The sequence below is a fragment of the Syngnathoides biaculeatus genome, chromosome 17, assembly GCF_019802595.1.
Source record: "Syngnathoides biaculeatus isolate LvHL_M chromosome 17, ASM1980259v1, whole genome shotgun sequence".
Lineage (NCBI taxonomy): Eukaryota > Metazoa > Chordata > Actinopteri > Syngnathiformes > Syngnathidae > Syngnathoides > Syngnathoides biaculeatus.
The window spans coordinates 17,779,133-17,792,427 of NC_084656.1; the positions used below are offsets into that span (position 1 = coordinate 17,779,133).

Sequence of the window (13,295 nt, forward strand, 5' to 3'; positions counted from 1 at the left end):
AAAATTTAAAATTTGGATGAAATAGTGTTGCTAGGGCTGATGGGAGACAAATTTAATTTAAAAAGAATAATAATAACTGCTTATAAAGGGGTTTGCATACCACTGAAAAACTTCACCTCTCACCACCCAGAAAGTATTTAAATGTTTTACTTTTCTTTAAAAAAAAAATAAATAAAATAAATCACAGTTTAATTTATGGTATTTTCAATTTATTTTTTGTTAAATTAAACTTTGATTAAATATTAAAAAAAACTTATTTTTTTTTTATTTAATTTTGTTGTAGTTTATTCTTTTATTTAATAAATTACTCCCCCCCCCCCCAGTGTAATTGCGTTAAATTTAATTCAATTTTGGACAGCGCACGAAGCGGGAGTACGTAAAATGGGAAGGAAGGGGACGCAGATGGGAACAGACAGGTTGGATTATTTTCCAGATATCTCCCATGTGAGCGTGACCGGCAGGATAATAGAGACGTGCGGAGGCGAGGGGGCACTCGGTAGTCAGCCGCATGGAAACATCACTTCAATAGTTCAGCTCTCATATCAGTTGTTTTGATGTATGCGCCTACGGATGCGGAATGAATGAGCGGCGTGTCAACGTGAGCAAAGTTTTGATAAGGGCATGAACTCGGCTCGCTTGTCTGCAGTGACTCGGCGTGGCCAGTTTGAGTTATGGCCGTACGGAGGTTACGCCTCATTTCATTCAAATCTGTCCATTTTTATGTGTGTGCGTGGGGAGGGGGGGGGGTTGCATCCGAAAACATATTTGAATTCCAGCTACAGCCCAAGTACAAATGTTCAACTAGCCCTAACCCTGTGTAATATTTTTTTAATTAAAGGTTTTATTTCGGAAACGGACGATTTCGAAACACATTTTACCGCATCATTTACGATCTCAAACATGTGATTTTTTTTTTGTGCACTCGCTGTTAATGTGGGTTTGATTGTGCTTGAAAGTTGAGAGTCAGATATGATAGAATTAGCGGGAACATTGGGCCCGCTTTCTCTTCAACGACCGCGACCCTTGTGAGGATAACCGGCGAAGAAAATGGATGGATGGATCCTGAAGTCAGACAGGAAGTGGAACCCTCATGTCGTCGCCTATTCTTAGCTCCTCTTTAACTCACCAAAATCATGTCACAAATTTTTCAGCAGGCTCCATGTCGAAGTGTCAACCGTTAACAGCGTTTTTTAAAAGGTACTCAGATGTGGGAAAACGACAATTATTTTTGTGGCGCACGTTTGGTTGTGGCACTGGTGGTGTTTTCGCTTTTTTGTAACTGCTGTGCTGCTTCCGTCGGTTGGTTTTGTACAGTCAGATTGTTGGTGTGTTTTTGTTCGAGTATTTGCCTCCTCTGTTTAGCTTTACAAATAGCTAACAGTTCTCCAATTGAAAGGCGAATTGTTCTCGCTTCGAGCTGTTTATTTCTCTTTCTTATAAATATTCATTCAAAGTACTTTCAGCACAGCGTCTCTGCCATTATCGTTGGCCTAACGCGAGCCTGCTAGCTTGATGCTAGCAAACAATAGGAAACCCCAGAGAGCGGCTAATGGCAAGTAATATCGTTGCGGTCATTTTAAACCATCAAACTATTACTTAATGCAGACATGTCAGAATACATAGAACACATACAAATGGAACAATCAACAATATTCACAGGCATCCATTTTCTCTGATTTATGTAAACGATTATATCTGCTGGAGTTAAGGTTCATTGAATAGCCCTCGAGTTTCTTTAAGTGTGAATGTGAGTTGTTGTTTGTTTATACGTGGCCCGTGATTGGCTAAACACCATCCATCCATCCATTTTCTTTGCCGCTTATCCTCACGAGGGTCGCGGGGAGCTCTGGAGCCTATCCCAGCTGTCAACGGGCAGGAGGCAGGGTACATCCTGAACTGGTCGCCAGCCAATCGCAGGGCAAATCGAGACAAACAGTCGCACTCACAATCACACCTAGGGGCAATTTGGTGTGGTCGATTAATGTTGCAGAACTGTGAGGCCAACGCTTTACCGGCCGATCCACCGTGCCGCCGGGTAAAGACCAATCCAGGGTGTAGCCCCCACCCCAATGCCACGTCAGCAAATAGACGGAATTTGACAGCAGCATTTGGTCATACTGCCGTATGAGTTTTCCGTCTCAATCTATCGACCTCTTCATCGTCACGTCGTCACCCGATGAGTGCAACGACAACGCTCGATATGGCTTACGTAGACACGATAACGTCTTCTCTTAAACGCCTCCAGGAGTGGAGTGAGACATCCTGTCCCATTTTTATCAGCTATGATCACTTATTTCCCCCCCGACCCGCCCCCACCACCTCCTCCTCCATCACCGGAATCACGTTAACATTCCTGCGTAGATTGTGTTTTCATATCTCTCGGGGGCTTCGCATTTACACTTCACACGCGCCTCGTTTTTTTTTTTTTTTTGGGGGGGGGGGTAATCAATTGAGGGAATTTGAGATTGAGACGCGAAGAAAAATGAGGGCAGAAGTGCGCCGCGCGTAAATGGCAAGCCATTAGGAATACGGCGCGAATCGCTACAAAGAATCACAAATGGGATTTGTTGCCAGGAAAATATGTGCAGATAAACATAATTTGATTCAATACGACGCCGACTAGAGAGAGAAAACAATGTGATAACGAAAAGAAATAGAAATCAAATCCCCAAATAATACAATTTAATCAGACACAAATATGAAGCAGCAATTCCTGGTTTGCAGGCAGCTGCTAGCTGATCCTTGATGTCACCACCGCCAATATAAATTTTTTTAAAAAAAAGTCAGTTTCAAGGGGAAAAAGTCAGTTTATCTACGTAGCGTTGAAAAATATGTGACATTCGATGCATTGATGATTAGATTGCGCGGAACTGTTTGGTGATTAATTGCGTCTTTGCAATGAATGCAAAATGAAGTGCACTACTTGGCTGCAACCAGCAGAGGCACTGTTGCTGTTTGGCTCGCACCAGGCTTGCACTCTGACCAAGAACAACAATAAAAACAGAAGAAGACGTTTCTTTCCGCTTGTCCCGTTAGGGGTCGCCACAGCGTAACATCTCAGATGAACTGTCATATTTGTTTGGCACAGTTTTTTTTAACCCGGATGCCCTTCCTGACGCGACCCCTCTTGGTGAGTCGAGGCCCCAGTGGGATACGAACTCACAACTCGGAAAATATTTGCACCTGCCTTTCACAAACGGTGATTTAATGCAGCTATCGCAATTCGTATCAGGTTTTATAAATCATATTGTGTTTGCTAGATTAAGGCATTTGTCTATACTCCTCCCTTAAATTAATTTAATGAACATGTTTGGGTTTTTTTAGATCAGCTTCCACATCTCTGTGTGTAAACCAGGCCTTAAAACCTTTAGTTTAACCTGGGTCGTTAATGAACGTTATGGAGAGTCTTCACCTTATGTGCGAGTACATGCTCATTCCATGTGCAATTGTTTTATTTTTATTTTTTTTTCCAAAACAAAACAAGCTGTGAGCCATTTATTTTTAATGCCGTACGATGAATTCGAACAGTTATTTGAGTGTTTTACAGTCATAACTTTTGGTATATTCCAGTTTAAAGTTTTAATATAGGCAACTGTAAACATTTTTAGGGAGGCATCAATAATTTATTTTCACAATAGGTAGACAACAACCCAAGTGAACATTTATTAGTGTGAGATTAATGTAATTGCAGTGTGTATGTGCAGTTTGTATGAATTATGTATCAGTTAACCACTACTGCACATTAAATTGCAGTGCAGGATTTATTGCTGGATTAATGAATAGACTGTTGATAGATGGATGGAAATGGAAACCATTATGACTTTCGATGAGGCTTACTTTCTTTTTAGGTTTCTTCTTCAGCAAGTGAATCAAAGTAGTGTAATAATCACTAATAGACTCCAACGGACACGAGAAGCCATTACGACTCTTTTTCAAAGCTCGTTTGCGCGCTTCTGTAAAAGCAGTTCAGCCAATTCCTCGAGGAATCGTTAGGGTTTTTTTTTGTTTGTTTGTTTTTTGAAAGATGTGACCGCTTCAGTGTAAAAGAAAGCAAATTTTTTTAAAAAAATGATGGCTTTTAAAAACTAAAAACAAAAAATGGCGCAGGGCGAAAGATGAACCACGAGGTAGGGGGGGGGGGGAACCCTGTTCAAAAATAAACCAGGAGACCCTTTCAAATGTTTGACTTTTCAGTGTGAATAAAACATGAGGCTTATCTAACGCGCTCGTGTTGATCCGTCTCCAAATAAATTATGTAACTCATCAGCACTGAAACTGCTGGTGTACTACTTGTGCTCATTCATAGATTCAGAAGACATTTTAATTGCATGCTTCATTTAGCTTTCAAATATTAGAGAGGGGGGGGGTGGGGGGCAGCCGGTATGTTGGCTTGTTTTTGTTTACATCCATCCGCCCTGGCTGACACGTGGCCAGAGGGAAGGGAGGAGGGTGCGTGGATTAGTCCAGCCGCGGGGACCTTTTTTTGTTTTTGTATTTTTAGGCTTGCACCAGGCGCGAAGCTGCCCAGTGGGAATCGCTCGTCAGCCGGCGTTTCTTGTCGTCCTCCTCCCGGAAGCCCCCCTGTTCCCTCCCCCCCCCCCCCCAGCCTGCCACCCGGGAAGACCAAACATGTCGGGCCAGCAGACTCCAGAAGACGGCCTCTACGGTGAGTGATGCTCCGTCGCCGCAGCCTTTCCTTGTGACGCGTGGCTTTCACACACCTGCTCGAAACAAAAAAAAAAAAAACGATAGAAACAGAATCATTTTGAAAGAATCAAGTTGGAATTTGGTGCTTTATCCTGGAGAAATTACTGTTTTTTTTCTCGTGAATTGTTTCTCTTATGATTACGGCTCAAATGTAAACTAGAGATACCTGAAAAATATACTTGCATACAGTACTGAAGTATTTATACTTTGTCACTTCCTGCTCATTGTTATTGAGCAGTATTTCCATTTACCATAAACAATTACAAGAGCTTTTATTCACACCAATTCATAATATTTTACTATATGTATATTAAAACAAATATGATTATTAATTATGATTAATTTATTTTTTGTTTGTTTAGAAACAATTGAATTAAAAGAAGTATTGACATTACTATTATCATTAATGTATTGTATATTTTTTAATTGATTTATTTTATGGTATGCGTTAAATTGTTTTTAATTGTGCATTTGAACAATCTTAGTAGTATTTCTCTGTGCACTTAATCATGATTGAATTTTTTTTCCATTTATCGTAATAATATTGAAACTACTCTGTACAATTGTATACATTTTCAAATTCCTTTATGAAATGACGACGCAACGACCAGTCAATTACATGGCGGGGCGTATCGGTTATTATTACCGCAACCGACACCGTTGCTGTGTAAACGGATTCCCTGACTCATCTGCGTGTTTCTCAGTAAGCCAATTAAGCTGCGCAGATTTCTCGCCGCTTATAGCTCGCTTGCAGGCGAGCACCCCAACCTTGAGTCCACCGCCAAAGTTGTTTGACTTCAATCATGCTAGCTCGAGCGTACGGCCAATTAAAGCTTTTCATTCACTAAAACGCGCCAATTCTGCGAAATCTTGTTCAACTACGTGTTTTCACATCAAAGGTCTATTTGGCTACCAATCGTTACGCTGTGATCGTATGCTAGCATCTCCCGTTGGACATACGGCAGTCATGTTTGAAAGTGGAATATTGTGAGGAATAGAAATTTTCAGATCTTTTATTCAACCCGAGTTATTTGCTGGAAATCTGATCAATTTGCTCAGGCTGGAGCAATTAAAGCCAAATTACTTTGGCACTATTTTGTGGAATCTTTGTTGTTATTTTGACGTTGTGCTAATGTACGTGTTATGCTAGTCTCATGTGAATGTTATTTGTTTTGCTTGACTCATTGAACAACTGATTACAATTGTATATGTAACATGGGTCCATGATTGTGTACATGCTCAAAGCATGGTTGATTATCGTATACTCTCTATTTTAAGTCCTTTTCCGCCATCTTGTGCCATCTGTACGTGGCTACAAGCCCCTATTGGTGAGCCATCAATTTATTTACCGAGTTTCGCGATTTATGGTAAGGTTTGGCCTCGATCCCCTCCAAATAACGGCGGTTCACTTAAGTACAGATATTAACCAACTTTCTTTTTGTGGAAAGGGATTTTAACATAAAAAATGAAATAAAGACGGAATCCTAAGCCTTCTATTTTTATTCAATAGGATTGTTGGAAAGAAACATCTGCTCTGAATTTAAAAAAAAAAATTAATCGGTCTGAAAATAGGGAACAATCGAAATTATCTTTAAATAATTATTTTTGTTCCAAATTTGTGATATCAAATTATTAGATATTTTCTCTCATCATACTACGACTTTTGCAATGTTGTAAATCTGAGGTTAGTTTGCAATCATTGGGTTTGTCGTCATAAAATTATGCTTGTAAAGATTTTTTCTTCATTGTATTGAAAATTGTCTTTGTGCAATATTATTTTAGATTATTTACAAGTCTCTTAAGAGTTTTATACCACAACATTTGCAACTGAAATATTTTTCTACATTTATACTCATAAAATCACATACTACGTTATTTTTCTTTTACTCTAGATAAACATTTTTTTAAATTAAAAAAGTAGATTTTTTTTTTCTCGTTAAAATTCCCTCCCCAAAAAAATCCTGTAAAATTCAGATTTCATTTAAATTAAAATCCTGCCACCATCAAATTGTGTTAGCGGAATAAAAATATATTTAAAAACAACAACAAAAAATAATGTTTTTGTTCATTGAGTTATGTAAGGTCTTTGATGGCCCGCAACAACACAGCATCGCAGCGCAAGAATCGCTGCAGATAGATCATCAAAGCGGTTATGTCATAAATCTCTTCTGTAAGCACCAACAAAAAAGAAAAAAAAAAGAGGAAGCCAAACTAGGGCAATGGCACAGATTCCCCCCCCCCCCCCTCGCCGCTCCACTGTGCTCAGTCATGTCTCACACACACACACATGCGGGCACACAAAAACGACATCACGGAAGTGGAGAGCGACTGCGATTGGTTGTAAATGTTGTGCACAAACAACGAGGGGGGGTGGGGGCTAGGAGGGTGAATGGCTAATCTCCAACAGAAATAAAATCTTACGTAAGCGAGCATGCTGTCAGGCCTGCTTACTGTTGCTTGAGCTGTGCACTAACACCACTGTGCGTGTGTGTTCTGTGTGTGTGTGTGCATATATATCAATATATATGTGTGTGTTTGGACCTGATGAACTTTTTCTGTTCATTGAGTCATTTAATCCCCTAATGTGTTCATTTGATTTTTATCGATGGCTCTCAATGGCGTCGCATGCAATGAAAAGCATCATTCAGCGACCGAGGGATGCTGAAGCCACACAGAAGAAAAAAAAAATAAGGCGGGCGAGCGGGGGAAATCATTTCATAACAATAAAGTTAGAATTTCACGGGGATCTTCAAAAGAAGTTTCGAGAGGATGAAAAATGAAATGGTACAGGAATATTTTTTTATTTTTATTTTTAGAAATATTTTTAAACAGTCCTAAAATATGCAAAACAATATATTTTTTAACAATAATAAATAAAGTCAGAACTTGGCAAAAATATTTCTGTTGTAATTTTAACAGAAAGTTTTAAAAATCAAATCAAACAAAATTACACAAAAAAGTTGCTGTTTAACAATTATGTCACTCTTGTTATTGCATATTTATGACTAATAAACAGGATTAAAAATAAATTGTGTGAGAATGTAATTTGTAATTTTACAACAAGATTCCAGTAGTATATGGGAGGAAAAAATTTTTACAATCACTCAGAATCTTTATGAATGAAAAAAATCTCCAAAATATCCATTTTAAAATATGTAGTTGGAGTTTCATGCAAAGAGACTAAAATGAATAAAAATTTCTAAATGTTTCAATTTTGCAAGACTAGTTTTTCTGGAATGATTTCAAAAGAAAAGTTTTTCTATATTGATCAAATCTTTTTTTTTATTCAAAAGACTAGAAAAATATTCGAATCAAACTTAAATTTTATGGTAATTTTTCAAAGCAATTTAAAGATCAGAGATTTTAACTTTGAAATATTCTGAGAATAGAATGTGAATTTTGCAAGAACAGGGTTATTAAATCATACCATAAAATTGAAGCGTTAGGACCGTACGGAGAGTCTTACTTCATTCTTACTTTCTGTAAGTACAGTAATGAAGCATTTGCGACTTATAAATTCCTCCGTGAAGGCTCCTGGGTGGAACTGGAGGAGTTGATCGCCGCCGTGAGCCGCCGGGAGAGTCTGACGGGGCCCGAGGACAGCATCTCCTCCGCCCTGCAGGGGGAGCTGGAGAGGATCCTGCTGGAGGCGCAGCTGGAGTGCGAGAGGAATCGAGACAGGTACCGAGCGAGCAAGCGAACGGCCCTCACATCACACGACACCTTGTTGACTTGCGCGCTGCGCTTAATTGTTTAAACGATTGACGTTTCTACCTCGTGAGCATCACCTCTGACCAGTTTTTGTCACGGACTAGCATGAAAGGCGCGGGATGCTAATATTGGCATCTCCCGCTCACGCGCGTTAGCTGCAGCGGCTGATGGTTGTACGTAAACGCATACAGGCGCTGCAGTTTTGTAACAGTTTTTAGTTTTCTGATCGTTAATTTGATGTTCTTGTATTATTATTGATTCATTCATGATGAAAAATTTTAGGACTTTTTTTTTTTTTACTACGGCAAGGTTAGCGGTTAGCATATAGATTTTTTTTTTTTTTTCAAAATCAGGACAGGTTTTCGCTGGGAACTCCGGCTTCCCAGTCACCCGTTAACAAACCCATAATAGGCTCATTTAAAGCTCGAAATTGTCCACAAGTGTGAACGTGACTGTGAATCATTGTTTTTGTTTATATCTGCCCTGGGACATGGACGGTACAAGGTCTATGACGACAAGGTACGGCTAACTAGCGACAAGATGGAATGAAGATGGAATTAAATACGTGAAGTAATCAGGAAAGGAGGAGGCGCAGTATACACAAGTATACACGCACATGTGACATCCATGTTGTGGAGGCCCCACCTTACCCACGACCCTTACGAGAGCATACGCTATTGATCATGGATTGGATTTGGATGATTTTTGTTTGCATAAATTGTGACCAATAATGTCCTCTCAATGTCTGCAGCCCCGCACAGGCCGGGACCCCGCGGTCGAACGCCTCGCCGAGACCTCCTAGCGATCCTGACAGTGATTGTATCACCATACAGGTAGAAATGATCATAATATTGTTCAAAAGTTTAGATTTTCCATTCCCAGCTTGTTTGAACGTGTTGAGGTTGAATGTTAGCTTTCGCTCATGGATGGATGGAGGGAGCCGTGATTCATAACCGGCTACACGAATCGCTAGCTATTGCGCTAACGTGAACAAGGGATGTTCTGCAGCTCCACAGCATTGGCGCTCTTGCCAGAATAAAGTGCGTAGTCCACCGGCGTTAAACTCAAGGCCCGGGGGCCAGATTCGGGCCACCACATGACTTGATGTGGCCCGCGAAGGCAAATCGTGTTTGTCAACTTCCGTCATTTTTGTTAAAATCAGCACCAATATTTCATATTCTCATATCATAAAGGATAACGTTGACTATTGCAAGCATGTTTGTGTTAGTAAACATCATTAATAGTTGAAAAAGCCATTAGCCTTGATTGGTGATGACAAAACCAGTTCATAAATTTCATTTGTAAATATGATGAGGGGATTATAGATTAATATAACATAATGGCCCTCTGAGGGAAACCATAACTACTGTGTGACCCGCGACAAAAATGAGTTTGACCCCCCCCCCCAGCATCGTGTGTTATTCTTTGATTGAAATGTATAACTTTGAGAATTTTTCCCAGCAGATTCACGACATCTTTTGGCTCGCCGCCAACACATTCGTGAAAATAATATTGATCGTGATGTTGTGATCATATGATCCCTTTTGCTGTGATGTGAACAGGAGGAGACTGACAGGAGAGTGGACACTGACTGGGTCTGGGACTGGTCCAGCAGGCCTGAAAACATGCCCCCCAAGTAAGAACGGTCACTTTGAAAATGTATTCATCCACTCCATAGCTTTTATTCTAGGTCAGCAATGTGTAGTAAATCTTTTATTTTATTTTATTTTATTTTATTTCCTTGGGTTTTATTTTCCTCATAGCATTTTTCTATTCATATTTTCAATTTGATTTTCTTTGAATGTTTTTCTGTGTAAAAGTCTTTTTTTTTGTTTTATTGAAAAAAAATTATTTATTTTTGTATTACTTATTCTTTTTATAGTTTATTTGTATTCACTAATTAACTAATTATTAATGTTTTGTATTAGTTAGTTCATTTTATTTAAATTGTTTATTTTTGTTTCATCATTTATTTATTTTTAATGTACATATTTTTTAATCGATTAATTGCTACAATGGGTGTGTATTACATAACATAATTTTTCAAATTATCATTGATTACTACTACATGCATTGTGTAAGTTTCAAATCATCTAGATTTATATATATTTATTTAGGAATACATTTACATTGTATGTATTTATATATATTTAATATTCTATGATAGTTTTACTATTTAAAATGCATCTCAAATGTTGCAAGAAAACTACATTTGAAAGTATTTTTATTTTTTTCACGCTGACATTCACGTAGTATTACAACAATACTTAAGGATATTGTCGTTGTGCACTGCAAAGTTTTTCTCGTGTCAAAAACTAAATCTTTTGCGTATTGATTTATTTTTTAAATGATTTTTTTGGGGACGACACAACAGAAATTCCAAACGACGCAATACATCCGTCGCCTCCCTGTCGCCGTTGACGTGATATTTTGTGGCTCTTTTGCGCAGAGAGTTCATGTTCCAGCACCCCAAGCAGTCGAGCTCGCTCAGCATTCGCAAGACGGAGGTGATGAAGAAGCGAGGCCTCTTCTCGTCCGACGTGCTCCTCGTCCTCGTCCCCTCGCTGCTGGCCTCGCATCTCCTCACGCTGGGCATCGGGTACGACCCGCACGCACTTTCCTGCCCGTCTACTGCTGCTCGCGGACAGCTGTACTTCTTGTATTTTTTTTTTGTTGTTGTTGTATTTCTTATCTATGTGGCCAGGTAGCTTCATGCTTTCGATAGCATTGAAATGTCATTCAAGGATTATAAAAAAAAAAAATAGCATGTTTTGAAAAAAAAAAAAAAAAATTCATTTTAACATGATTTTTTTTTTTACATTTGTTTAAAAAAATGAATACAACTAGGGAACGATAAATAATACCAATTCATTTTCTTGCTCTTTTATGTTTTTAATTCTCATAATGATGGACTATTTAGAGATTAATTGCTTATCCAGCATTTTATAATGTAAAAATACATATGTACCGTATGTACTCAACAAACAAATTAGAAAAAAAATTAAATGGTGGTTTAGTATTTTCTACTCAAAAGGTACGTTTGATACATTCCTTTGAACCCTCCCTGGACCAAATAAAATTTTGCAGAGAGAAAAATCTGATACTTCCAGAAAATGATACTCTGAACTTCAAATTTTCAATTATTTTAAACCTGTTGCAAATTTGCAACCCCTGCCCGGAAAGGGTTAAAATCATGCAGTGTGAACATTCATCGTGCGCTTACTTACAGGAAAATGCACTTTTGTGAAAATATATGGGACGTAATACCCAAAGAAAGGATTGAAAGAAAACTCCTCTACAGATGAAATGCGATTGCGTTGTACTTTAAAGTTAAATACAACTGAACTGTTCATATCAGATGGAATTACACCCTTACCCCTTACACCCCCCACCCCCAAGGAAAACACAAAACCACTATATAGCCGCTTATCCTCACAAGGGTCACGTGAGTGCTGGAGCCTATCCCAGCTGTCAACAGGCAGGAGGCGGGGTACACCCTGGACTACATGCAACATTAAATTCTGTGACTTTTTTTTTTTTTTTTTTTGCATTCCACTAGAGGGAGTCTGTATATGTACGTTAGTATGTTACTAGTACCACAGTTTGAGAATTACTTTTAGATGAGCGCCAATTATCATAGCAAAAATTCACTAATTAGCCCGGTTCGGTCACTATCCCCTGCGACGAGATTGAGGGCCACTCTTTATACGGACGCAGGTATTATACACCCCCCCCCCCCCCGGTGGCCAAGGCGAGAAGTACCAGAAAGAGCAATATCAATGGGTTTTGATGTATGAAATTATGATGCAAACACTTTATTCTATTCACTGTTCTTGTCAGATTATTAGTATTAAAAATAATTTGTTTTTTCTTCTCTTTTGTTCATTTTTTTTTAGAATCTACATCGGAAAACGTTTGGCCACGTCCACAACTAGCACGCTGTGACATTACCTAGCCCCTTCCCCAGTAAGGTCGCAATCTTAGTACCTCGCCCGTTTGCATTTGTGTGCATGTGTGCGTGCGTGGGTGTGCGTCTGTATTTGTAGCCATGTTGATAGGACCCTTCAGGGTGCTTGGTGGGGGGGGGGGGGTTGAATGTTGTCCACTGAGTCACGCTGAGGTCACTTCAGCCTCTAAAAACTAATGAGAGAAAAGGACTTGATGATCCAACAACAAAAAGAAAAGGAAGAAAAAACAAACAAAGAGGACGCTACGTTCGGGGAATATTTGCCAGCCCTTTGGACGACCTTGGGGCTGCAAATAAAAGCTGTCATTTGTCACAAGTAATGACTCTTTGTACATCTAAAAAAGTACTCCCCCCCCCCCCCCCCTCCATCACTGTCATGTATTTCAAGCAGGCGTGTAGTTTGCGGGAGTCATTGTAGGAGCTCTTGTACTTTTTTTGTCCCTTAATCCAATTAGATGTGTAACCTCCCCCAAAGACAATCATGATCCCATTAAACGTCACTCCTACAAACCCTCAGAGTGCGTGCTGGCTCTTCTGTTCACTTCGTGTAGCGGGGCCGCTTTGGAATTTTTTTTTTTTAAAGTTGAAACTTTCCGCGGGAATTAGCAGGAATCGAAGGGAAACCAGAATAAACCGAGAATTTGCGAAATACCAGTACGGTGTTGCTTTAATTTGCGCCTCAAAGGATTGGTGCCTCAAAGTTGCTGTACGAAAACAAAGTAATGACATAATTGCATATGACACAGAGTTTTGGTTCGATTCAGTGCACACTACGCTGCTCCTTTGGTGCGCGTGCCTCGGCCACCTGGGGGCAGCATAGCACAGACACGCTTGCAGAAGACTCTTACAATCGACTCAGAAAATTGCAGTTAAATTCCTTCTGTCATTTTTCGCAAAGCGTAAATCATAT

General features: G+C 39.4%; 1 protein-coding gene and 1 long non-coding RNA gene across 2 annotated transcripts in view; both read left to right on the plus strand.

Annotated features, from left to right (window-relative positions):
- The window catches only part of LOC133491216 (uncharacterized), a 42,598-nt gene extending 38,011 nt beyond the window's left edge, over positions 1–4,587 (plus strand). The window contains exon 4 of the long non-coding RNA XR_009792372.1: positions 4,502–4,587. This is a non-coding gene — a long non-coding RNA (uncharacterized LOC133491216). The remainder of the gene's footprint in view (positions 1–4,501) is intronic.
- A 12-nt stretch (positions 4,588–4,599) lies between these two features.
- zgc:73226 (uncharacterized protein LOC402792 homolog) lies at positions 4,600–12,738 on the plus strand. The gene is made up of 6 exons (XM_061802162.1): positions 4,600–4,666; positions 8,238–8,388; positions 9,170–9,251; positions 9,981–10,054; positions 10,868–11,017; positions 12,315–12,738. The coding sequence occupies exons 1-6, from the start codon at positions 4,630–4,632 to the stop codon at positions 12,361–12,363; spliced, it is 543 nt and encodes a 180-aa protein (XP_061658146.1). The 5' UTR covers positions 4,600–4,629; the 3' UTR covers positions 12,364–12,738.
- Positions 12,739–13,295: the final 557 nt, after the last annotated feature.